This window comes from Lissotriton helveticus, chromosome 5_1 (assembly GCF_964261635.1).
Source record: "Lissotriton helveticus chromosome 5_1, aLisHel1.1, whole genome shotgun sequence".
Taxonomy (NCBI): domain Eukaryota; kingdom Metazoa; phylum Chordata; class Amphibia; order Caudata; family Salamandridae; genus Lissotriton; species Lissotriton helveticus.
In genome coordinates, this window is record NC_136065.1 from 582,678,244 (window position 1) to 582,702,218 (window position 23,975).

General features: G+C 41.3%; 1 protein-coding gene across 3 annotated transcripts in view; it reads left to right on the top strand.

The window, feature by feature from the left end:
- LOC144753278 (uncharacterized) overlaps nucleotides 1-23,975 on the top strand; it is a 92,534-nt gene that overhangs the window by 67,715 nt on the left and 844 nt on the right. Inside the window, exon 3 of one of the 3 annotated variants that reach the window (XM_078641015.1) lies at nucleotides 9,552-9,688. The exons of the other annotated variants lie outside the window; for them this stretch is intronic. Within the exon in view, the coding sequence (XP_078497141.1) occupies nucleotides 9,552-9,657 (106 nt within the window). The 3' untranslated portion in view covers nucleotides 9,658-9,688. Of the gene's footprint in view, nucleotides 1-9,551; nucleotides 9,689-23,975 lie in introns of those variants that run through there. 3 annotated transcript variants of the gene reach the window in all.

Genomic DNA, 23,975 nt, shown 5'->3' on the forward strand with positions numbered 1-23,975 from the left:
TCCTGCTGGCCCCCTGTCTCCCCCTGCTCCCGGTATTATATTGTGTCGCCCGCAACTGCACAATAATACAACAGCATGATGATGCAAAATGGGATGTATGACGTTACAACGCATACTTTTACCACGCATACCTTTACAACGGTAAACAACCTTTACCACAAAGTTTTTACCACGCGGTACCTTTACCACGCAGCCGTTACAACGCAAGTCGGTAAGACGACTTGCGCTGGAGGGCGCTGTGGGATAAGGAATTTTATAAATTTATATCCCAACACCTTCCCTACTGTTACGGGGACTGGTGTTGGAATATAAAATTATAAAAATCCTAAATCCGCGCCCTCCAACGCAAGTCGTGGTAACGACTTGCGTTGTAGCGGCCGCGTGGTAAAGGTATGCGTTGTTACAACCTGCGTTGTAACAACGTACATCCCTTTACAACGCGGTTTTTACATCGCATACCATTACAACGCATAGCGCTTTTGGGTGTTGGATAGTGAATAGTTTAATTTACTATTCCAACTCCTGTCCCCGTGGACACTAGGGAAGGTTATTGGATAGTAAATTAACCTATTCCCTATCCTTGAGCGCCCCCCAGAGCAATGCGTTGTAATAGTTTGCGTTGTAAAAGTTGCGTTGTAATGGTAGTTCGTTGTAAAAGTTTCGTTGTAAAGGTTGTATACCTGCAAAATGTTATAATGACACAACAAGAAAACAAAAGACCCCAAAACAACAACAAAGAGATACCAAAACAACCTTAGATTTACATGGCAATGCTACTCAGTGACACTTAGCATAACTGCTCAACAGTGTACAAATGCAAAACCTAACATCAATCCAACAAAGCAATATGCCAGCACACACTGCCACAACAAAATTGCAACACAGCACGATGGCAGAGAAACATAACTTCAGAAGCACTGCACAAAATACAGTTACAAAACTATACAGATGAATACAAAAAAAGCAACAATATGTCAGCACTACTGCAACAGCATCCCAAAACATAGGACAGTGCAAGTTCACAATAAAGTAAAAACGCATTAATAAAACAAACCAACATAATAATTTTACAACAATCAAGGCAACAACCCAAGAAAGAAAGAAAAAAGATGCAGCACCAGAGCATTCCAAATTAAATGTACCATCCCATAATTAACAATGTAATTTTCCAGGACAAGTGTCAGGATTCTGGCAAAGTCTTTAAGCACTGAATCAGTGAAATACATTCCATGATACACACACAATTTGCTACCAATTACTGATACAGAATACTGTGCTGCTCATAATTTTTTGAGAAAACAGAGGATTATGATTCTTCCACCAAAATGGTGCATAATATTACACGGTTCCTGATCCCTAACATACTGTGATCCCTAGGACAGTTACACAAGGCACGCAATAAGAATGGTGCAACTTATTAAGAAAGTAAGCACTGAACATCAAGGGGCAGATTTACAAGCCCCTTGCGCTGCCATTGCGTCACTTTTCTTGATCCAACAGCAGCGCAAACAGTGCCGCTAATTTACAACGTGATGCGTCTAGGGAGATGCGTCACGTTGTAAAGCCCTGCGTCACCGTATATCTGCGTCAGGTATAATGTATGCAGAGTGGGCGTTCCCACTCAAAAAGCCATGCAGAACTGATGCAGTGAAATTTACAACATTTCACTGCGTCACTCTACGCCTTCACTGCGTCAAAATCCCTACACCTGCTCGGTCCAGGCATAAGGAATGGCGCAGGGCTTTTTGAATGGGACTCACCTATCTGTTGTGGTGCTTTACTGGAGTTACGTCACTTTCATGAGAAACTTTTGGGCAAGCAGATGCATCAGAATTTCTGACGCATCTGTTAATCCTTGTGCCATGGAGCACTGTATTGTAATACAGCGCATCCACGGTGGCGCAAGGACATTTGGTGCTGGCGCAAGGAACCTGCTGCATCTATCCAGATACGTCAGTTCCTGGTAAATCTGCCCCCAAGTTTCTAGGTTTTCACTATAAATAGTTGTTTGACCAGGAAACCTGCTTACGGTTAGTAAACCTTGTTTATGGTTGGGATTGAACAGCACCTTTTAAACTGAATATCTTACAGTCAAGGCCTCCTAGTGATGCTGGGTCAATGCCCAACAATGAGTGAGAACAAATCTTGGTTCTGGAGGTGGCAGATAATAGTGTGGACCTCAGAGTAAATTGTAGTGAGGACCCAAAGACAGAAAGTAACCCTAAGGACTTCTTTAAGGTTCTTGCAGTGGTTCCTACACAGGTTGCTTGGGTGCTGGACCACTGCGCAACAGGGCATGGGCAGGACACCACAAGTTGTGGTTCTAGGAAAAAAACATTTGTTTCAGGGAACTGATGGTAGTGATGAGCTTGACCCTGTGACATCCTCAGTAGAGATTAGTGAGTAGCAGATTGGACGGAAGAGATGCAGGGTCTCCCAAAGCAAATGTCGGCACAGGCAAGAAGTGAGTGCACCAGGTAGAGCCACCACTTAGCTCAACTGCATTTGAATATTGATATTGACTGCCCTCCTCTCTTCTTTGACGAGGGGTTGTGAGCATGTGTTTGTACTGTACTCTTTGTCAGAGTCCCCGATGTCCATCAGCTCTCTAGGATATTTCATTCAGGCAAGGTGAGCTGTAGTAATAGGGCTGCCAAACAGAGCTTCAGCATGATACGAGTCTAAGGGCCTTATTACGAGTGTGGTGGTGCAGGAGCGGGACCGATCCGCACCGCCAAACCAGTGTACAAACCGCCTGCCAGATCAGGAGTTTTCCCCTGGTCTGGTGGGTGGTTATTTGGGGTTACCAGGGCAGTGCCTATGTAATTGGCACCACAATGGGAACATCAAAGGCAGTACCTGCACGGTATGAACTCCTGCAGTCTATGCCGTGCAGGTTCTCCGGTGCATGCACACAGGGAACACCCACATGGCATAGGGTTCCTTTGTTTCCTCTCTGCCGTGGTTTTAATTGCGGGCTCACCGCCATGAAATCCGTGGCAGAGAGGAAACTCATAATATGCTTAGTGGGACTGCGGAGGTCACACCAAGTATATTGCGGCCTCAGGATCATAGCACAACAGCTAGCGGTTCCTATCACCGTGAGTCTGGCTGTCTGTGGACCGCCAGACTGATAATAAAGCCCTAAGTCTTATCCTTGAGGAAATAGGCACCAAGCAGTAGTATGTTCAGGAACTGCAACAGCATGGTCTGTGCAGGTTTGAAGCAATGGAGACTGTCTCTTTCTAGAATATAGCGTCCAGTATACAAGCTCAGTCTTTGCTAGTTTGGCAGTAACCAATTGCCACTTGGTTCACGCGCATTCATATAGTTCAAAAAGCCAACCAATCATGTTGGGCTGATGTTCAATTATGGTTGCAGGATAGAAAAGGTATTTCCCTGCGCCAGAATTTTTTTTTCAGGTCTAGGGCCTACAACTCAAGACACGTACATACTCTGTAGACCAGTTTTGTTGGGAAACCTTAATTATTCACTTTGTACAGGCCAGAGACAAAGGAATAGGCAGTCTGAAGAAGATGTACCTGTTGTTTTGCTGTGGGGACCAACCATTCTCCATCTTATGTTCAGCGTACATGCGAAACAATATTTGTGCAAATTTAACGTTGTTATTCACAACATGTGTAATGACACTCAGTAATGCATTTACTTATTTTTAAAATAAGGCTAGGCTTGTCTAGCTTACTTGTGAGTAATGTTCTTCTCAGGATTTTCTATGTCAGGACACCTGCAAAAGAAGGTGACAACCCACAAAAAACGTGTAAGTTTGTGGGTATTTTCAAACTTTTTGGTGGTAGGTTTGCACTCTGAAAATGGTCAGAGATTTAAGCCTGTCAAATTCAGAAGTAAATCCATTTTATTGGTGAAAAGGTATTAGAAAACCTAATAAATTGGCGGGGGTGTACCGGAAGAGGGTTCTCTGTGTGAAAAATGTTTTCTTCATGACGAACACAAAACATTTATGAATGCTTACGTAATTATTTCTGAATGCGAGTACTGCTGAAAAGCGTAGCTGATAAAGATTTCCAGGAGTACTATTGCATCTGTTTTTTTAGTCCCTTAATATTCAGAAATGTCCTCCAAATGTAGCAGTGACCGTGTAGGATCAAATTAATGACTTTCTGTGTGAATTGGTCCTAATAACATTATTCACGAATTACCAGATTTTGAACCTTTAGAATCTTTTACAATTTGACTATAACTAACTAAATTAATCATGACATGAAATCGAGTATTTTCCCATTTGTGGTACAGATGTCACACTCTTATCTTTACAGACCCTTCATCCAAAGCCTCGCTTTGAATTCATGTGCTATGCTAGTATAGCCCTACAACATTTTTTCTTTACTGATATCGTGTTTTTTCCTACAGGTATACAACTTCCACTTGAGTTTTAGGTATTCTTAGCATTAGCTTGAGAAGTAGAATGCTATTTTTGCATTTCTGATCACTTTTGCAGCATAATCTTATGCTTGGGTGTTTATTATTGAAAAACAAAATAGTTTGCCTAGCAGGTGCAAAAAACATGCCAGCTTCCTGGCAAACTCTTTGCCTAAAGAACAACTACCAGGGCAGCAGCTTTTCCTGCTGAGCAGATGTAGGACGTCTTTAAAAAGGAAGGCTGGCCCTTCACAAGGGGAGCAGAAAGCATAGCCTCCACTGACCTGGCAGGCAGCTCACCGGGGTCTGCTCACCCGGTGCTGTGTCAAACAAATTCATGTGAATACATTGTAAATCACTTTATGTGTTTGACAGAACAAAACAACCAAACCATAAACAGTAATTTTTTTGTGTGGTGGTACACTGTTTCAAGCAATTGGTTTAATTGTAGAACTGAAGACATGGAATATGCAAAATATAGGGATTTAGATGAGAAATTCTTAATCTGGGGGTCTGCAGCCCCCTGGAAGTTTGTGAACACCTACTCCGCGGGTCCATGACTATTTAGAAAATGAAATAATATTAGCAGTAGTTAGATATACATATATGCTTTTATTACGTCATCAAGTGAACAAATGCATAGTCAAGGCTGATGTGTTTCAGCCTGCGCCTTCCTCCAGACTATCTATCTATCTATCTATCTATCTATCTATCTATCTATCTATCTATCTATCTATCTATCTATCTATCTATCTATCTATCTATCTATCTATCTATCTATCTATCTATCTATCTATCTATCTATCTATCTATCTATCTATCTATCTATCTATCTATCTATCTATCTATCTATCTATCTATCTATCTATCTATCTATCTGTCTGTCTGTCTGTCTGTCTGTCTGTCTGTCTGTCTGGGTGTCTCTCTCTCTCTCTCTCTCTCTACATATATATATATATCCATTCACTAAAAAACAAAGTTTCAAGGGACGCTACAGCTAGATTCAGATTTTACATACAAAACTATACAAATTCAGTAGTTATAGTTATCTCAAGTAACTATAACTCATGCCCCCGCCATGCACAATTTTCTCATCAATAATTTCACTGCGAATGGTGCAGTGATATTATCAATTATGTCATAGGAGATGTCATAAATGATGTACTATCTGAGGTAATTAGCAGTGCATGGCGAGGGTGTGAGTTATACTTACCTTACGTCACGAGTTATAGTTACTTGAGATAACTAGAACTAGAACTACTGGATTTCTACGGTTTGGTGTGTGTAAAATCTGAACCTAACTATAAAATCCTTGTAACCTTTGCTTTTTTAGTGAATTTCCAAGGTTTTAAAAGAAATTATTTTTCCTGTAACATTTGTTTTTTCAGTGAATTTCTAGGGTTAATTAATGTTATTTTATAACTATAACGTCCCTGTAACCAATTTTGCTGATTCGCAATTTGAAAATCGCAAATTGAGAATAATTTCAAGGGTGCAGGGGTGTCCAAAGGACACCCTGTTGCACCCCTGAAACATGTGGCGCACAAAGGGCATTTTTCAAGGAAATCGCAACTTACCACCAACTAGAAATTTCTAGTTTTTTTTTAAATGTACAACTGCAGGCGCACACTGCCTTTGGCAATGCATGGTGGGGAATTAGCCGCAGGGCATTGCCTTAGGCCAGGTCCTGCTGCTAAATCCCCACATGCAGCCAACCTGTGGCCCCATCCCGAGCCACTTTCATGAGGAGTGGGCATGTGGTTCCCCTCCCCTGGCTGGTTTTGGCCCTGATGGCCCCATCCCCTGGGACCGGCACTATAGTTAATGCGGAAGGGAGCATGCAGCCCCCCTCCCTGGGCCGATTTCGACCCCAGGGACCCCACTGTCTGGTGCCCAGCCTACAAAGGGTGGGTGCCCTGTTGCCCAACCAGGGCCCCCACCATGTCCTGGTTGGGTGCCGGCGGGGAGGGGGGGCTAAGGTCCAACCAGCTCCAGCTGACTTGTTGCATCCAGCATGAGCCAGCAATACTCCCGCCTGTAGTGAGTGTAAAAATATGCTGCTTTCTGTGGGCAGAAGCAATAATCTGATCTGTTTTCCTTCCCACATCACGGCTGGCATGGAAACCAATCTGAAGTCCTCACTGAGCTGGCATACTTCGGGTTTGCTCTTGCTTGGTGGGAGTTTTGAAATTGCGTCCGACAAACACAAGCAAACACAGGTTTCCCTGCCTGCACCAGCATAGGCAGAGATGATGCTATATCTGGGCTGTGAAAACCCCGATACATAGCAGGAGCCGGCCCTGGGGGATGGGGGTCCTCAGGGGCCCTTAATAGCTCAGTGAGGGAGGCCTATTGGCTCCTGTCCCTTTTGAAATTGCTGTCAGACTAGGGGGACGGGGTCCCCCGGATTGAAATTGGCCTAGAGAGAGGTCCTGTGTGTCCCCCTCCCACTTTATGAACTACAGCCGTGCCCCGGGGGATGGGGATCCTGGGACCAAAATCGGCATGGGGAGGGGGCCACACATGCCACTCTCTCCCCAAATATACGTATTAGTCTCCCCTGGGGCCTGGCGAACAAGGGGGAGCATTAAAAAACAAGTGTGGTAGACTGTGCTTTTAAAAAAAATTGTTGTGGATCCTTTGCAAATTTGCAGCAAAATAAAAAAAACGAAATGTTTGGCTCCAGGCGTGGTCCCTGTGATAACCCCTCCATCAGGCCAAGGTGTTCAAGTTATTTTTACCCTGGCCCCTTGATGTGTTTTGTGTTTTATTGGGACTCGGGCGAGTCCCGAGTCCCAAGATGGCTGCCACCACTTCCTGGTTGAAGTGGTAGCAGCCAATCAGATCTCAGCATGAGATCTGTAGGATTCGCAAACCCTCTATGCCTCTAGATATACACACATCTTTTTTCCTTATTAATACACCAAAGTATAAAAAGAGATCTTTCGGGACCAGAATCTACCTTTCTGCCAACAATGGTGTTATTCCATTCAGCAGTTTGGGCTGTAGATTTATCTAAAATCCCTTTTGGAAATTGCATGGGGAAAAGCGTTTAGGGATCCCCCCTGTTTCTCAGCCCCTGCTTGACCAATCACCCCAAAACCTTTCACACACCTGGCACAATAGTTTTTGAAACTTTCGTTAAGATTTGTCAAACGGTGCCAAAGTTATTAAACAAACAGTCCTGACATGACATCAATGATGACATTTCAAATGACATCACTCATGTCATCACTGATTAATTCATAAATAGAACCACTCACACACCCACTCATACCGCCATGGAACCTCTCAGACACCCACTTACACTCCCACACAACCCTTGACATATCCATTCACAGACCCACACCAGTACTGACACAACAGAGCCACTCACACATCCACTCACTCATACTGCTGCTCACACACACCCACTAACTCACCCAAACAGCCACTCATGCACCCACTCACTCACCAATACAGCCATTCACACATCCAATCATACAGACACTTACACATCCACTCATACACCCTTACAGCCACTAACACATGAACTCAATTTTCCATACAGAAACTCACACAACCACTCACTCACCCATACAGGTATTCATATACCCACAAACTCACCCATACAACCACTCAAACACCCCCAGAACCACTTACATACCTATTCACACATCCATACAACCACTTACATAGCCATTCACGTACCCTTACAGCCACTCACACAGACATTTACTCTCCAGTACAGCCACTCACACTAACTCCCTTACCTATCCACACACTCAAAAAGCTACTCACATACCCACTAACACATCCTTACAGTCACTCACCCACTCACACACCCACACAGCCACTGAGACATCCACTCATACACTGATACAGACATTCACACAGCCACTTAGATGAGATATGTTAGAAATAGTATGACTAATTACTAGTACTAAAAGAATAGTATTTTAACTTATGCTGTAGCTTAGTATATATCTTTAACTCTCAGATACGGTTACAAAGCACTTAACTCATGGGATGATATCATCAGTGATGTCATTTGAGATGTCATCAGTGATGTCACTGACCATGTCATGAGGTGATGTAATATTTGGGGTCGTATGCAGTGCATTGCGGGGGCTTAAGTAATAGTAAGCTCAGGTAACTATACCTGCTAAATTTCTATGGTTTTGTATAAGTGAAATCTGAGCCTAACTATAATGTCCTTGTAACCTTTGTTTTTTTCAGTGAATATATATATATATATATATATATATATATATATATATATATATATATATATATATTCACTGAAAAAAACAAAGGTTACAGAGATGTTACAGTTAGGCTCAGTTTTCACTCATACAAAGCCAGAGAAATTCAGCAGTTATAGTAAGTGAGCTAACTATATCTCACGACATTTCAAATGACATCACTAATGACTTCACTAATCACATCATCCAGTGACTGTGAGTGTTTTGAAAAAGTTTGAGTGTTAAATTATATACCAAGGTGTATTGGTGAATCAGTGGGTGTATGAGTGCCTGATTGGATGATTCAGTGGGTGCGTGATGATCCATGATTTTATGGTGATTTATCTGTCTCCTAACCCCACTGCTGCATTTCATGCCCTGATAATATAATGTACGTCGTTTTGATTCTTGCATTGATAGAATAACGAGTACTATTTCATTGATTGCAAAATATGCACAGTACTTAGGATTAATATCATTTTGATCTTATGTTATCTATAATATACTATATATATTTTTATAAATCTTGTGTGGAGTCTCTTTTTGGGAGTATATATTGTGTTACTGGTGTGAGTGTGTTGCACAAACGCTTTACATGTTGACTCTGGAGATAAGCCTCACTGCTCTCTGCCAAGCAACACACGAGTTGAGCACAGGTTATGTCCCTTACTTGCCCTGGCTAGAGTGCTGGGTTCTGCCGGGCTTAGGTGCCGACCCTAGGTAACCAGAAACCCCATTTCTAACATGGCCCTGTAGATTTTGTTCCACTCTTGACAATGGTGGCTCTCTTTTCACTCATACACATTGTAAAATTGCTTAACCATGTAGTTGTTTGGAGTGTGGCATTTGATTCCTAGGTTAAGACGATCCTAATTTTGGAGAGAAAATAAGCCAAGTCTATAAACATGCTTTTCTATTTCTCATTTCCAGGAACCAGGCTAGAAACAGATATGACTCTAAGCCACTCACTGAGGTCCTTCATGTAACATCTGTGGTTGTTGCCACTATCCTGGTCCAGTATACTGTAATATCATGACATTCTCAAATGGTTAACCATACAAGTCTTCACCAGAAGGTCTGCTTCAGGCACATGATTTGTCCAAACCCTCAAACATCCTACCCATATGTTTGGGTATAAATAAACTTTGTGTATATAATTGAATTGAATTCGTTGTTCTTAGATACTTTTTTCAGTATACTTAATGCCTCCACCCAGTTTGTATCTGTCAGTACTCTGTCCATGTTCAGGTTCCATTTTTCAATTAATGAAGTTATGCTAGTATGCAATGATCCCAAAAGAGATCTAGTATAGTATGGATACCACCCTTCTGCACTTACCATTTAACAAAAAAAACAGTGCATCAAATGAGTGTTATTTGTCTAACTTACTGGGAAGTGAGTCATGAACTCAACTGGTGAAGTACCATATGTAATATTTTCAAAAGATAAAGTTTGCTGTTACCATATGTTGATCATGGGAGTGATCCAGGGTCCTCTGCCTCACAGTTTACATTTTTTCACAGAACTGCATTAAGCACCTGTTGAAAAGATGACAAATCCATGTAGTAGTTAAAGGCTTTATTCTGGCAGAACAGCAAATACACCTTCCTAGGAAGGCAGTCAGAGATTAACTGATCACACTCTTCCATGGAAGAAACGTTCCACAGAATGCAAACGAATTCCTAACATTGGCATGTGCATGTTAATCAATCAAAAGACAATGCAACAGCACCATATCGAAATTTCTGGTTCATAAGTTGGTGCAGGCCACAGACACATCAAATGTCTTTGACAGTACTACCTACTTACGATAACTCACCTGTGATATTTGGGCATTACAGTGCTGGTTTGAAGTATGAGAATAAAGACAAAAAGATGCAGTGTTGGTGTAGATAGTGCCACAAGTGGATGCTTACCTAGACCCTAGAATTTACTGAAATACTCATCATACTTGATGAGGAAGTCTCACCCACTTTATCTGGCATGCTTCGTGATCAGCTTTCTCACCATACCCTTGTAAGATAATACTACCATGGCAGACTTAATAAAGAAACTGGATACAGGCAGGATCCAGAAAAATATAATAATACTTTGAGGTAAACCCTAAGGGTTTCATTTATTTGAAGGCCTCTCAGATATGGCTAAAATAAAATGCTGGATGAAAATGGGTACAATGACGGTTCATCCACAACAAGGCAATATGTTTCTTCTTTAGTCTCGCCTAAGAACCATCTCATGGGCGTCTCGAGTCGGGCTGCAAGATAATACTCTTCATAGAGCTCTAAGCATGATTCGAGGGCTGGTACAGTTTGCTAAGTGCTACTGTTCTCCTCGCGGACTTCCAAAATAAATTCATACATTTGGAATGTAGCTCTGCAAATAATTTCTATGGAAGAACTCCTGGTAACACAATGAAGAAACACTGGAATTGAGGAAGCATTACTTTCTAGAGTATTATCCTGCCCATTGGTAAAAGGGCCGCAAGGGCCGGCCTTGGAATCCAAAGCAGCCCTGGCAATTTTGACGAACCAGCCCCCCATCTGCTTTTTTCACTAGGGGCCGATATAGCAGCACCACTGCAAAACTGGCACCATGTAACAAAAACAGCTTCTACAACTGCAAAATCGCCCCCCACCCTTCCAGCCTCCTGGAAAACGTCCAATGCCTGCTACAGCCAGTCCAGACCTTGGGGCAGCTTACATCAGAACTAAATGGATCTTCACAGGGCCCTCACTGCTCTTCAAATGTTGCCAGAGATCAAATCATTCTCAAGGTGATAGATCTGCACTGAAATAGTTGAAGGTGTCCATTTCTACTGAAGTGCAAAATGGCAGTTGCATTTGTTTCGCAGCATATAGCAATTCCACGTGGTGTCTCTTGACTAATGTTATGTACCATCACAGACCCTTTATACTACAGGACCTCTCCAATGGCTTCATGGTTAGCACAAAGAGATAAGGGGGACAGAGGACATTCTTGCTTTTTGCCACTGTTTTTAGTCCATTTTTTTGATAATACAGATCTGGTTTGGGCCCTCACCCTGAGGTCTGAATGCATAAGTTTTTCCACTGCCAGATGCTGGCTCCAAAGCCCATTTAAGAAACTACTGCAAACAAATATTGCCAATCAAGTGTGTTAAAGGCCCTTTCTATGTTAAAAAAGGCTACTGGCAATGGTAGCCGATTAGAAATGGAGTTGTCTATAATATGGAACAGTCAGCTTGGGTTGTAAGAAATTTTGCAGCCTGGGTCAAAGGCTTTCTGATCATGATGGCAATATTTGTTTGGCCAATGTTTCCCTAAAATTTTACAATTTAAGTTCAATATTTCAGTGCGTCAGCTGGAGGGTCGTCTTCCTTCGGCACTTGCTGCAGCAGGGCGCGTCGGGCAAGTAGATAGTCGAACTGCTCCAAACCACCGTGTGTTTGTTGGACAAGTGTGGGCATATTTAAACCTTGAAGGTGCTGAGTTTGACGTAAGATTGGACATAATAACGTCATTAGAGACCTAATTCTCTGATGAAAACTCCATGATTTCTTGGATAAATTAATATTCATGCAGAGGGAAGTCCCTGACTGCTGAAGACGGGTTTTTCCAAGAAATCGTTGTAGATTTTTGCAACTAGTGGAAGTAGCCAAGCCGTATTAGGACTACTTGAGCTGTGTCTTAACATGTTTATGATTTCTATGCATATATAAGGATACGGTATTTTATACCTATATAAGGGAATGAATCGGGAAAATTACACTAGGGTCCTAAAACGCTATAAAACACCCACTCCACGTATTATGTCTAATATTACTAAATCTATAAGCATAACAAACATACCTAAAGCATGTGTTCATAATCCCACCCAAAATACATGAAATGCATTAAACATGGTTTATATACATACATGAGTATTTGTCTTGTACGCATTTTACAAGAAATGGCGGTCATTAAAATATGCTATCTAAATGAAACATGAAATGACAGTTATGAAATGGATCTAAATTTACAGAAGCAAAAGGTCGAGGCCATTCCATAGCATAATATATAAACAGTTAACGTTTTTATGAGATAATGCCAAATATTTGTCTATAGGAAGTATCAAACGAATCTCTAAGAAGAGTTCTACTTTTAGCAGATTACTTTGTGCCAAGCGAAAAGGGTCTATTCTGGGATGAAGAGAAAAAGTTTTCAAATGTAGATTGTAGAAACATAGAGTTCCCAAGTTAGAGGGTTTGTTTTGAAAAAGCGAGGGCCGAATTTCAGAGTTCATGGAACGCTGTGTGCACTTTCAAAAGTTATTCTCGGTGTCGGGAGAAAACATCAAATTATCTAAGCTGCCAAAGAAGCCGTCTACCACAGTTGGTGGAAGTGGAACTACTTCATCAAGTAGATCAAATGTGCATAGATGTGAAACATCGCCGTCAGCGTCAGTCGCATTAGCAATGTTCGATGTAGATGGTACCTGTGTGCCTGTTGTTCCACGAACCTCACCAATAGCTGGATTTGCTGGTGAAATCTCAATGAATGCCGTCATCAGGATTGGCAGCCGTTGGGGGCAACACTATGTGTGAGTCGTTACAGGACCCAGCAAGGTGTCAACGTCCGTTGGCAGTGCTGATGGAAGTGTAAGACAGATGTCTAACACGCATTCTTCTCCGCATACCAGGCATCATAGAAGATGGTAAGATGCAATCTTGCCAGATTGGTCTGAATGAAAGAAACCAAGTGGTATTCAGATCTCTTAAACGAGCCAAGCCAAGAATCTGTGTAATCCAGTCACGATACCGCATGGCCAGTAGAGTCCGTTCCATTGTAGTCTGGGCTTCGTTGGTGACTGGACTTGCCATATCGGAGCAGGAGAAACAAAAATAGAATTCCTGGTATGAGTCCCAAAATGAGAGGCAGACCGCCGAACACAGAGTGCACGAAATTTGGAAAAATGCAGAGGACTGCTTCGAATGGTGTTAACAGTCCCGAAAAGATCGTCTTAAATACATGTGCGATGCCACTGGTATCTGACATGTTTAAGATTTGACCTAACATTTCTGCGAAATGTACTGGGCAGTTTGTTGATAATAATACATGTATCTCTGCAGAACTCCTTGCAACTTGTAGATCATATGTTTCTCTAGACGAGGTCAGTGGCACAGTTTGTTGTAAAAGAATGGCTTTCATTCTGCTTAAAGTATCAATTCGTATAGAAGAGATATTCAGTGAAGGCCACAACGCCGTCTCCCTGTCTGTAGTACTCTTTGCATACAATACTTGCATACAACAAGTGACCCTGGCCGACACACTAACCAGATACGCTTTTCCTGGCAGCATGCCACAACAGCAGTGATTGTTGAGCATAACGTAGCTCCCATTGGAAAGCTGCTTAAAAATCGGTTCTATTACAGCCGCTGGAGTACCGTGCATGTGGCAAGAAAGGTTATTTAAAGAACCTTTGCTTAAAGAACCATTAACAGGTTTCTCAGAAACTGTTAATGGTAATCTTTCCAGTTTTTCAATGCTCAGCACCGTATAGTCTGCTCCTCTTTCTGCCATAGAGATTTGTTTATCTGTAAGGTTAAAGACAGTAAACAATGACGTGGTATTGATTAGACGCCATGGCACATAGACTGAACGGAGATTTTGCAACGTCCAGCCTAGTAGCATTATAGAACGCAATTGAGACTGGCCATGTTGTAACATTGTTTTCACAAACACAAGGGAACCCGAAAGGTATGCCATAGGGACATTGGGCAGTATCAATTTACTAAAAACAGTGGTCCCTACATCTGGACAAGATAACATACAAAAAACAATAATCATACACCTGATAAGTAGTATGTCTTTTGTCCAGCCGGACAAGAACATTTATTTTAAATGTTCTGGTTGATAAAGTGAATTTTAAGAACCAAAAAAGATAACAAGTGGGCACAGCCATGACCCACAACAATCAAGACAAAACAACAAAGAAATGGCCAAAAGGGCAAAGCGAAAATCTGTCTGTATACTTGTGGTCAGTGCTACAGACTCAATCTCTTAAACATAACCATACCATTGCATCAAATAATATAGCATTATCATATTGCATATGGGGTTTTTTAGTCGACGACGTTTCGATGCCTTTTTACATTTGTGACATCATCATCAGGACAAGAATTATCAACATTATTGTTTTGTACAACAGTTATTAACACAATGCCTATTATCGCATTAATGTTGGTTTCCTCGTAGGTTCTGGAATACTGATGAGTAAACGCTGATAGATGTGCTTTCTTTCACCTCAAGTCCAGGGCTTCCATCAGGTTTGTATGGATTTGCCAGGAAAGGAGCGTGATGGCTCAATTTGTGATGGCCGGAGCGCTATGGGGAATACGGCAGTCCGATGGGATCGATGTTGTAACATTAGCAACTCCTGTTCTATAATATCAATCGCAGATGATATAATGCTGTCCAAAGTATAAATTCTGGAGGACAGAGTCGTTAACCCATTGTCCACTACAGAGAGTGCTTTCTCTAAATTAATACAATCAATTTCTCGTATTTTTTCTGCAGTTTCCATTTGCGTTATTTTCAAAGCTTCGTTGTACGCAGCGTATATACCGGCGTATATGAAACGTTTTTGACGTTGTTTACGAGGCCCAAGTAAGAAGCCCCGTAAGTCAATGCCTTCTTTAAGCAAAGTCAAGTGTTGTTTAATTTCTGGAAGTGTGGATTTCTGTAGCCAATCAAGGCATAGTTTTCCTACACTGTATGTGGTGACTATCCCTGGATGTTGTCTCTGGGAGTATCTTGGATTTGGCCTATTCATTTTGAACCCTTCTGTTTTGTTTGTGAATCTATCTTGACAGGTATTCGTGTCTATGGGCCAGATTAACCATTGTTTCCAATCAGGATTGGTTCTGTTGTGTGCCTTAGGTATGGACGGTTTGTTTAAATCTTTTATCTTAGCTATGCCAGGACATGATGTTTGTTGAACGGTGTCGTTCAAAAATATAATTTGTTCTGGACAAGGCTCTGAACAAGGCTTCTAAACCCTGCACCTGCCATTCTTTTGTGCCCCAGACAGTTCTTGTCTCAATGTTGTCTTTCCAAAAGTTAAAACCTAATGTAGACTGTTGAGCATAAAAGTTTGCAGAATAAATTTGTTTAGTGTTGGTCAACATGTTATTCATTCCTGTCTTATTCACATTTTTGAAATAAAAGGTTTCTGGGTTTGTGACAATAAAACCTGTAAAGTATGGAAATTTGTCATAAAATGTTTTAGAGCTGCCTTTTGGCGGTGTTGGACAATGTTCCCATTGATTGTAAGTAAAAACATTTCTAGGATTTAAAGATTTGTACAAATAATGGTGACCAAAATGTTTATAACAATACAGTTCTTCATAACTTGTTAAACCTTCTAGGTGATCATGTTTTTGAAATTTTGCTGACATTTCTAAGTCTGACATCATATTATTAACAGTTTCAAAGTCCCAAAGTCCCAATCATCTGAAAAGGTGCTTGATGAAACAAAATCACTTAAAGAAACCTTGAACTGGTGTAGAATTTTCAGCAGCTCCATCGAGCCATAAATGTCATAGTCAGTTGTGTCCCATGCTATACCACTAGGTATAGGAACGGCTGTGATGTTCACTGATGACAGGTCTCTTCGCTCCAGATGAGATGACTTGTAAGGTTGCAGGAGCAAGTTGATGTTCTTACCTGCTGTGTCCATTGCACTGTATTGTCCATTTATCATTTGTCCCAAACTCAAAATAAAAATGAGCCATAGTAGCAGAAACAGTACACCTAATCCTATCCACAATTCAACCCATGGCGAAACCAGATATGTTTTCTCAAGTTGATGAAGGAGCTTTGTTATTTTTTCTTTAAAAAGTATTTTGCTGGCGTTATTTCCGGTTCACTGAGATCCTCTGAAAAGTTATTGAAGTTGATAAAGTAGCCAGAGGCAGTTCTGTCAATAGTTGGTATTGCATCTGGATTTTTCGGAATCGCTGGAGCTGTTTCTTCCTTTGTCATATTAGTATAGTCAGAGGCTCTATCATTGTAGACAGGTGTTTTTTTTGACAAACTGTTATTTGGGTTTCAAGAGGTACAAGTTCCATGGCTTTGTTGCATAGTCCTTCTTTTCTTACTTCAGGTTTATCAAAGGTGATAAGTCTTTCAGTTTGAACCTCTTGGATAGTAGCCAGATTTGGTCGACTGCTACTTCTTGGGAGTCCACTGGGCCTACTAGTTATTATTGGCCACATGATTGTGGTTTTACCAGGTCAATTGATACTGTTCTGTTCTCCCTTTTTCCAGCAAGCCTTGTTTCCCTTGTTCCAAGAATTGCTATCACAGGTACTGCTTTTCTATAAGAAGGCCCAAATTTCTTCTTTACCGCAATCTTTTCCCTGACTAGATCCCCAATCTTTGGAATCCAGACAGGTCTTGCTGGGACAGGTGGTTTTTCTTCAGTGGTCGTTGGGCTTTGTGATGTGTTACACAGACTTCTTCTTGTTTCTTTTAACTCCTGTAAAACAGCCAAATGGTTTTTGTTCCACCACTGAAGTTTGACAATCAAGGTCCTGGATAAGCATTCTAGTACCAAATAATAATTCATATGGAGTGATTCCCCCCAGAGAATTTCTTGGCAGATTATTAAGACTACGTTGGACACTATTTAAATGTTTGACCCACCCATCACCCGAAACCTAATACCATAGATGTAATAGATTGCTTTATGTCACGGTTTTTTCATTTCAATACCATTTTTCCCTCAGGATGGAAGGGACTCGCAATGCAACACCCAAGCTGGTTATGGCCTCCTTGTAAGCTCGAGAGCTAAACGCAGGACCCTGGTTAGAATGTAGCGTGCCGATTGCGTATGTGCTGATAAAGACTCGCAAATCTTTTATAACAGTTCTGGTGTCAGCCGAGTGCTGGGGCCACATCCAAATGAATCTTGCGCAGGAATCCACTGGGACCATGATATATTTATAGTTACCGTTTCTTTGTAAGGTACCACAGTGGTCCAGGTAAACACACGCTAATGGTTTATCTGAAATCAGAAGGGGCGTCTGTGCAGGTCGTTTTACTGTAGAAACTTTTATTCTTTGGCAGATTTCACATTCTAGAACATAGTTTCTAGTTTGTTTCCTCATGCGTGGTATCTCTGTTTTAATAATGATATTGTTGCGTAAACTCCTGCGTGTGCAGAGGCGAGCCCTTCATGTGCTACTATTATTAGTCCTAACCTATGTTCCATGTTTGGGATTGCCCTGTCCCCCACTCCAGGTATTCGAGCAAAAGGAACATTGTTTGCATCAGTTATATATGAGTCCTTTACAGGAAAGCCTTTCGGGAGTGTCTTACCGCTGTCTTTTACTGAAGTGGTGACAGCTTGCATTATATCGCTGTCTATTTTCGTTTTTGAACGAGTGATTGCAGCTACGGAAGCCGTTTGCACAGCTGCCTTTGCGGCCTCATCAGCCAATGAATTCATAGCAACATGAACGCCATCACGCTGATGACTCAGTGAATGAATCATGTGAGTCTTTTGTAGTTCTTTTTGCAAGAGAACTACTTGTTCCCATAGCAGTTTATGCTTAATTGTGCCACCTTTAGCATCTTTGAAGCCGTTCTGAACCCAGTTCTGCAAGTATTCGTTGTAAGACTGGACGCAGTAATACGAATCGCACACTATGAGTGTTGGGAATTTGCGATCGGTATTTTCAATCGCCATCTTAAAGGCCTGTAGTGCAGCTCGCTGAGCTGTACAGTCTCCGAGAGATTGAGTTTTTGTGACCATAGGCCTAAATTTACCTTTGCGCCAGCGACCTTTAACAATCGCGCAGGCAGCACTGTAAGCTTGTTTACCCCCAATTGCGGGCTGTGCTGATCCCTCTGTATATATTATACAGCCGTAATGTTCAAGTGGCAGAATTTCAGTCGGCAGAGGACATTCTAATTCATATTGTAGGAATTCTTGTGTTTTTAAATATCGGTCAAAAACGTATTCGATGTCTGTTGCACCAAGAGAGTTAACCCATTCTATCCATCTTGGATGTAGAGCTTTTGCATTTGGAATGCTTGCTTATGTCACTGCCTCTAAGGCAGGTACAGGTGCAACACATTTTATGCGTTTACCCTGTGCAAGGGCTCTTTCTTTTGCTACAGCAGTCTGAAACACTGTCAGTATCTTTTCTGTTGAAGTGAATTTCAATTCAGCTTGTGTGTACAAGTGTGACTTGTATGCTATTGGTGCCGTCTCACCTTCTTTAAAAGTTAGATTTGTGAATCCGCATCTCCCTGGGATGATTCGGATCACTAGGTTACGCACGTTGTCGCGTGTTTGTAACTGTGTTTTTGCTAACATGTCTGTTTTTGTGTCCAATTAGTAGGTTTGAAATCAGGTTTGATTAGTTCGTAGAGAGGTTTAACCCTTTCTGCGTAGTTTAGAACATAAGTTCTTCCAAAATTCAGTAAACCTAGAATTGACTGTAAGTTTTTCAGCATTTTTGGAGGTTAGAGCAGCGCACATTTAGAAAAATTGTTGCCAGGTTTTTGCCTTCACTTGATAACTCATATCCCAAAAATAGGACGTTGAGGTGGGCAATTCGTGATTTCTTAAAATTGAATTTGTACCCTTCAGAGGCGAACCCAAGTATTATGGTGTTCACTCTTTTCAAGTGCATGTCCAAATCATCATCTGTAAGATAGATGTCATCGACATAGAACAATGCTTCATCATCGTACATTTGTAGTAACTCCGTTACTCTGGCTGAAAATAACCCTGGACTATTCTTGAATCCCTGGGGGAGACGGCAAAATTGTCCCTGTGCCCCCATTATGGAGAAAGCGGTCAAATACCCTCTTTCAGGTGCAATGTTTTGACAAAAGAAACCATTTGAGATATCTAATGTAGTTTTATATTTTTTGCGCACAATGTTATTCATCAGTGTTGCACTATGTGCGTTTTGTACTGCAAAAGTTTTGCAACAAGAGTTTAGATGTTTGTAATCCAAAACTAGATGATATGAATTGTCTGGTTTGGAGACAGGAAACAAAGGATTGTTCATTGATGAGGTGCATGTTTCAATCACCCCTTGGTATTCAAGTTGATTTAAAATCTCCCTGACCTGTTTTTTAGCTTCCTGTTTTACAGGATATTGCCTTTGCATTGTTGGTTGAGTTTTCAACTGGATTTTATGGTAATGGGAATCCTCATCATATCCTACATGATTTTTGTATATTGCTGGGGCCTGGGCTACAGCCCATTTCCTAGCATATGTGTATTATTTATGAATTGGAATGTGATTTGAGAAGGCTGGCATAATTATATCTTTGCCACGTGGGCACTCCCTGACAAATTCAGGTGAGCAGTCTTGTTCAGCTAGTAGGATGTTATAACCCTTAGAAAGCTTCTCCCAAAAGAGTGCTCTAATTTTTCTTGGTTTGTCCCCCTCCATCCAAAGTGTTACTTCATATAACTTATGTGGTACACTAACCCTGGTATCTGCAGTTTCAACTTGGATGCTTTCATTCAAGTCCACTGTCTCCAGATGATCCTTCAGGATCTTGCGAGCTATGGTTACCTCTGCTGCACTGTCTAGCATTGTTTGGGCCCACTCCCCGTTCTTGAGTTGCGTCCTCAAGATCCTCGGCATGTCTGATCTTTAGACTTGCTACCTTCTTTTCGTGAATTGGGTTTTCTTATTTTTTGGAACGTACTGTTCGTCTTTAGACTTCACTCGTTCTTCTTTTTGTTCTGAACGTCCTCTTCTTTCGGATTTCTGCGAGGAAGTCTGAAAGGTACGAGAGGAACGTGCATCATTATCTTGATATCTGTCAGGTTTTCTCAAATTATAGGAGCATGAGTCTCAGTCAAATCAATAATAAACTTTCTAAAAGATTCACATGTATTATCTACACAGTGACATTTCGACGCGCTCAAAGTGACAAAGAAAGGAGACAGTTAAGTGGGATAGGTGTGATTGGGTAAAGGTGAGGACTGGGTAAAGGATGCTGTGACCATACTACAATCTCAGTGATATTCAGTACAGCCTTTACAGACTAATTTCGTTCATTGGTTCCAATAGATTCTTTAACATAGGGTCCTAATTAATCCATAGGTTGCTTCCTATGTTAAGAAGGTGGGTACAATCCGGACTGTGTAGATAATACATGTGAATCTTTTAGAAAGTTTATTATTGATTTGACTGAGACTCATGCTCCTCAGTATATGCATGACCCAATGAAGTAATTGGTCTTCGCAAACGTTCTACTTTTAACACTTCTTATGATAACAACTATACTGAATACCGAAATGTGTGAATAAATACTTTTGTACTGTACAGAAGAAGCTTTAAATAATTAATTAATGTAAAGATTTTTATGATATAATCTGTGTCATAATCATTAGACCCTGACCAATATTTTTGTACCTATATAATTGACCCAGGTCAGAGAGTTTTTAGGGTATACCCCGTTATTAACTCCCTCATCTTTAATGTTGGCTAATAGTGTAGCCGAGACCGGTTTGAAATCTTTCAGTAATTTCATACCCAGATTTAAGGCCGGTTCTGGACCGTATTTATTTTGAATCTGTCTCAGAACGTCTGGTATTACCGGCATGGACGGGACACCATGTGTTTTAGTGTAGATTGAAGCAAAGACTGCACCCCAAGTGTCGCAGTCCTCTACGTGTGATGCATTCCCCATTGGTAAACTGTTTGTCAGAATCCTGTGTTTCTCACGAGGTGTACTATCAGGGAATACTGCCTCTATTTGAGTAATATTTTGTGCTAACGAGAACGGAATTTGTTCTCGTTTTACGGGAAATTTACCAATGACTGACTGTATAGTCTGTGGTGTAATTTTGTTTGTGTTCCCTTGATGAGGGATGTGCTGTGGAATTCTTACAGCTGGTTGGACTGTTAAAGTCCTCATGACATATTGAACCAACTGTCTGTGTATTTTAATCTGCTGTTTTAGCTGAGCTAACAGTTCAGGACCTGTCATTGTTTCAATGTCAGGATGTGGTGTGTAGCTGGCTAGTACCGGCCATGTTGCTCCTGGTCTACCTAGTGGACCGAGCCTGGTAATGTGATTTTGATGTTGTAGGGCGCCATTAAACCAGAGCTGATGCTCTTGGTAAGTTAGTGGAATTTCAACGTCCTCGAAAGGAGCGAATTCCGCTGGAGGTTCCTTTTCTTTGTAGTAGTGGAACATATGTGTTGTTGGATTTGCTTGTGGAAAGATAATCCATAAATAGAATACCTCTGTCTGCCAATATTCATGTGCCTCTATGACAAATATAACTCTACCACCTCTGGGTGATAGACCATTTTCTATAAGTTGTATAGCTATAGTTGTCCTTAAGTTTTGCGGGATGATTATAGCATCATCGTCTTCCTCGTTAAACCTTGTAACGTCTACACCCGTCTGGGTTGTATTTACTGCAGCTCCACCGGTTGCGTTATTGTCGCCCATATCCGGCATTGTTTAATGAAAGTTTGCAGAGCAAGTTTTCAAGGAAAAAAAGACTAGGTGCACAATATTTCAGAACACTGTATCCTTCAACGTTGAACAAACTAAAAACTAATACATAGGATTTTTGGTCCTACTCAGTTTAAAGCGGATATTTTATCCTTTAACCCACTCCAGACGTCTGTTGGAGTATTTTACGGGAAAAATGGGTCTGTTTGAAAAGCACGACTGAGTTACTCTAGTATCTAGCGTTAAATTATCGCCTTACCAAACGTTGGGCGCAATGTAGTGTAGTTCCTATATTCCCAATAGGCTCTGCGCATTGGAATAGTGTATCCTGTAGTTTAGACGTAGGACTGAAGTCGACTATGTCTCTACCGAATTTACTAGACTTAATTGTATGCGTGCGAGCTAGCTCAGAGGTCACTAGAAACTTTCTTGAATGAACAAGAAGGGATTACTTTCTGACAACCGCTCAAAACATGGCAACTTTGTTTCCCAAGAATAAGAAATATATCTCTAGAGTCACGGAAACAATAGATAGTTATTTCACTCAGTCAATCGTGCATGCTTCGTTTCACCAGAGGTGCAGAGAAAAAGAGAGAAGGGCGTTTTCAATAAAATATTTATTGAACAGTCTTCTTTCTCAAGCATAACAAATGAACTGCAATCGTAATACTTGTGGTAAAGTGCAAAGCGTACAGTACGAAGAGTATTATACAATAATATTGTAAAAGCATGATATGGTTTCTAAGCCATAAAATACCTAAAATACATAAAATACATACAGTGATAAATAATGACTAAAAGTACTCAACTGGTGCTTCTAAACTACACCTACTCCGGTGTACCTAACCTAGGTCTAGTACAAGGGAAGACATAAGTGAGGTGTAGCTTAGTTTCAGTATTCTTTTGCCAAGAATCTATTCAAGAATTCTCTTAGGGTCTAATCAGCTCCGTACCTTGGTTTTAGAATGTAGGAGGTCTGGTATCTCTCTCTCAGGACTCGATTTCCCAGTAACCCGCAGGGGTAGCCTGAAAACACTGGAGCTGGATTTCTCAGCAGGAGAAAGTACAGCGTCTCTCAGTGCGTCAGCTGGAGGGTCAGCTTCCTTCGGCACTTGCTGCAGCAGGGCGCGTTGGGCAAGTAGATAGTCGAACTGCTAAAAACCACCGTGTGTTTGTTTGGACAAGTGTGGGCATATTTATACCTTGAAGGTGCCGAGTTTGACGTAAGATTGGACATAATAACGTCATTAGAGACTTAATTCTCTGAAAACCACATGATTTCTTGGATTAACTAATATTCATGCAGGGGGAAGTCCCTGATTGCTGAAGGTGGGTTTTTCCAAGAAATCGTTGTAGATTTTCAGAACTAGTGGAAGTAGCCAAGCCGTATTAGGACTACTTGAGTTGTGTCTTAATATGGATATGATTTCTATGCCTACATAAGGATGCGGTATTTTATACCTCTATAAGGGCATGAATTAGGAAAATTACACTAGGATCCTAAAACGATATACAATTTCACCTAAAGCGAGTAGTCAGTTTTAAGTCTGTGACACCTTGTCTCGCTTGTCACTAACTGTCTTTACAACCAGGGATGGAGTGATAGCTCCACTTTAATGTCCAGTAATCTTAACCCAAATTTCAAGGTCTTTGGCCCCACCTGGTGCAAAGAACTTCACTATGTACTGCTGGTGTTGCTTACGCCCAGGCTCACTGGCCAGTGATGTTCTAGACCAGTCTCACCAACATTGATCGTCTGCTGCTCCTCCAACCTTTTTTTGTCTGCCACAAAAGTGGTACGAATGATTCACTGTGTGGTTGGATAAAAAGCGCAAAGGGCTCCAAGACTTAGGAAACCAACATCCACACCAGATTCCCTGCTCTTGTATCT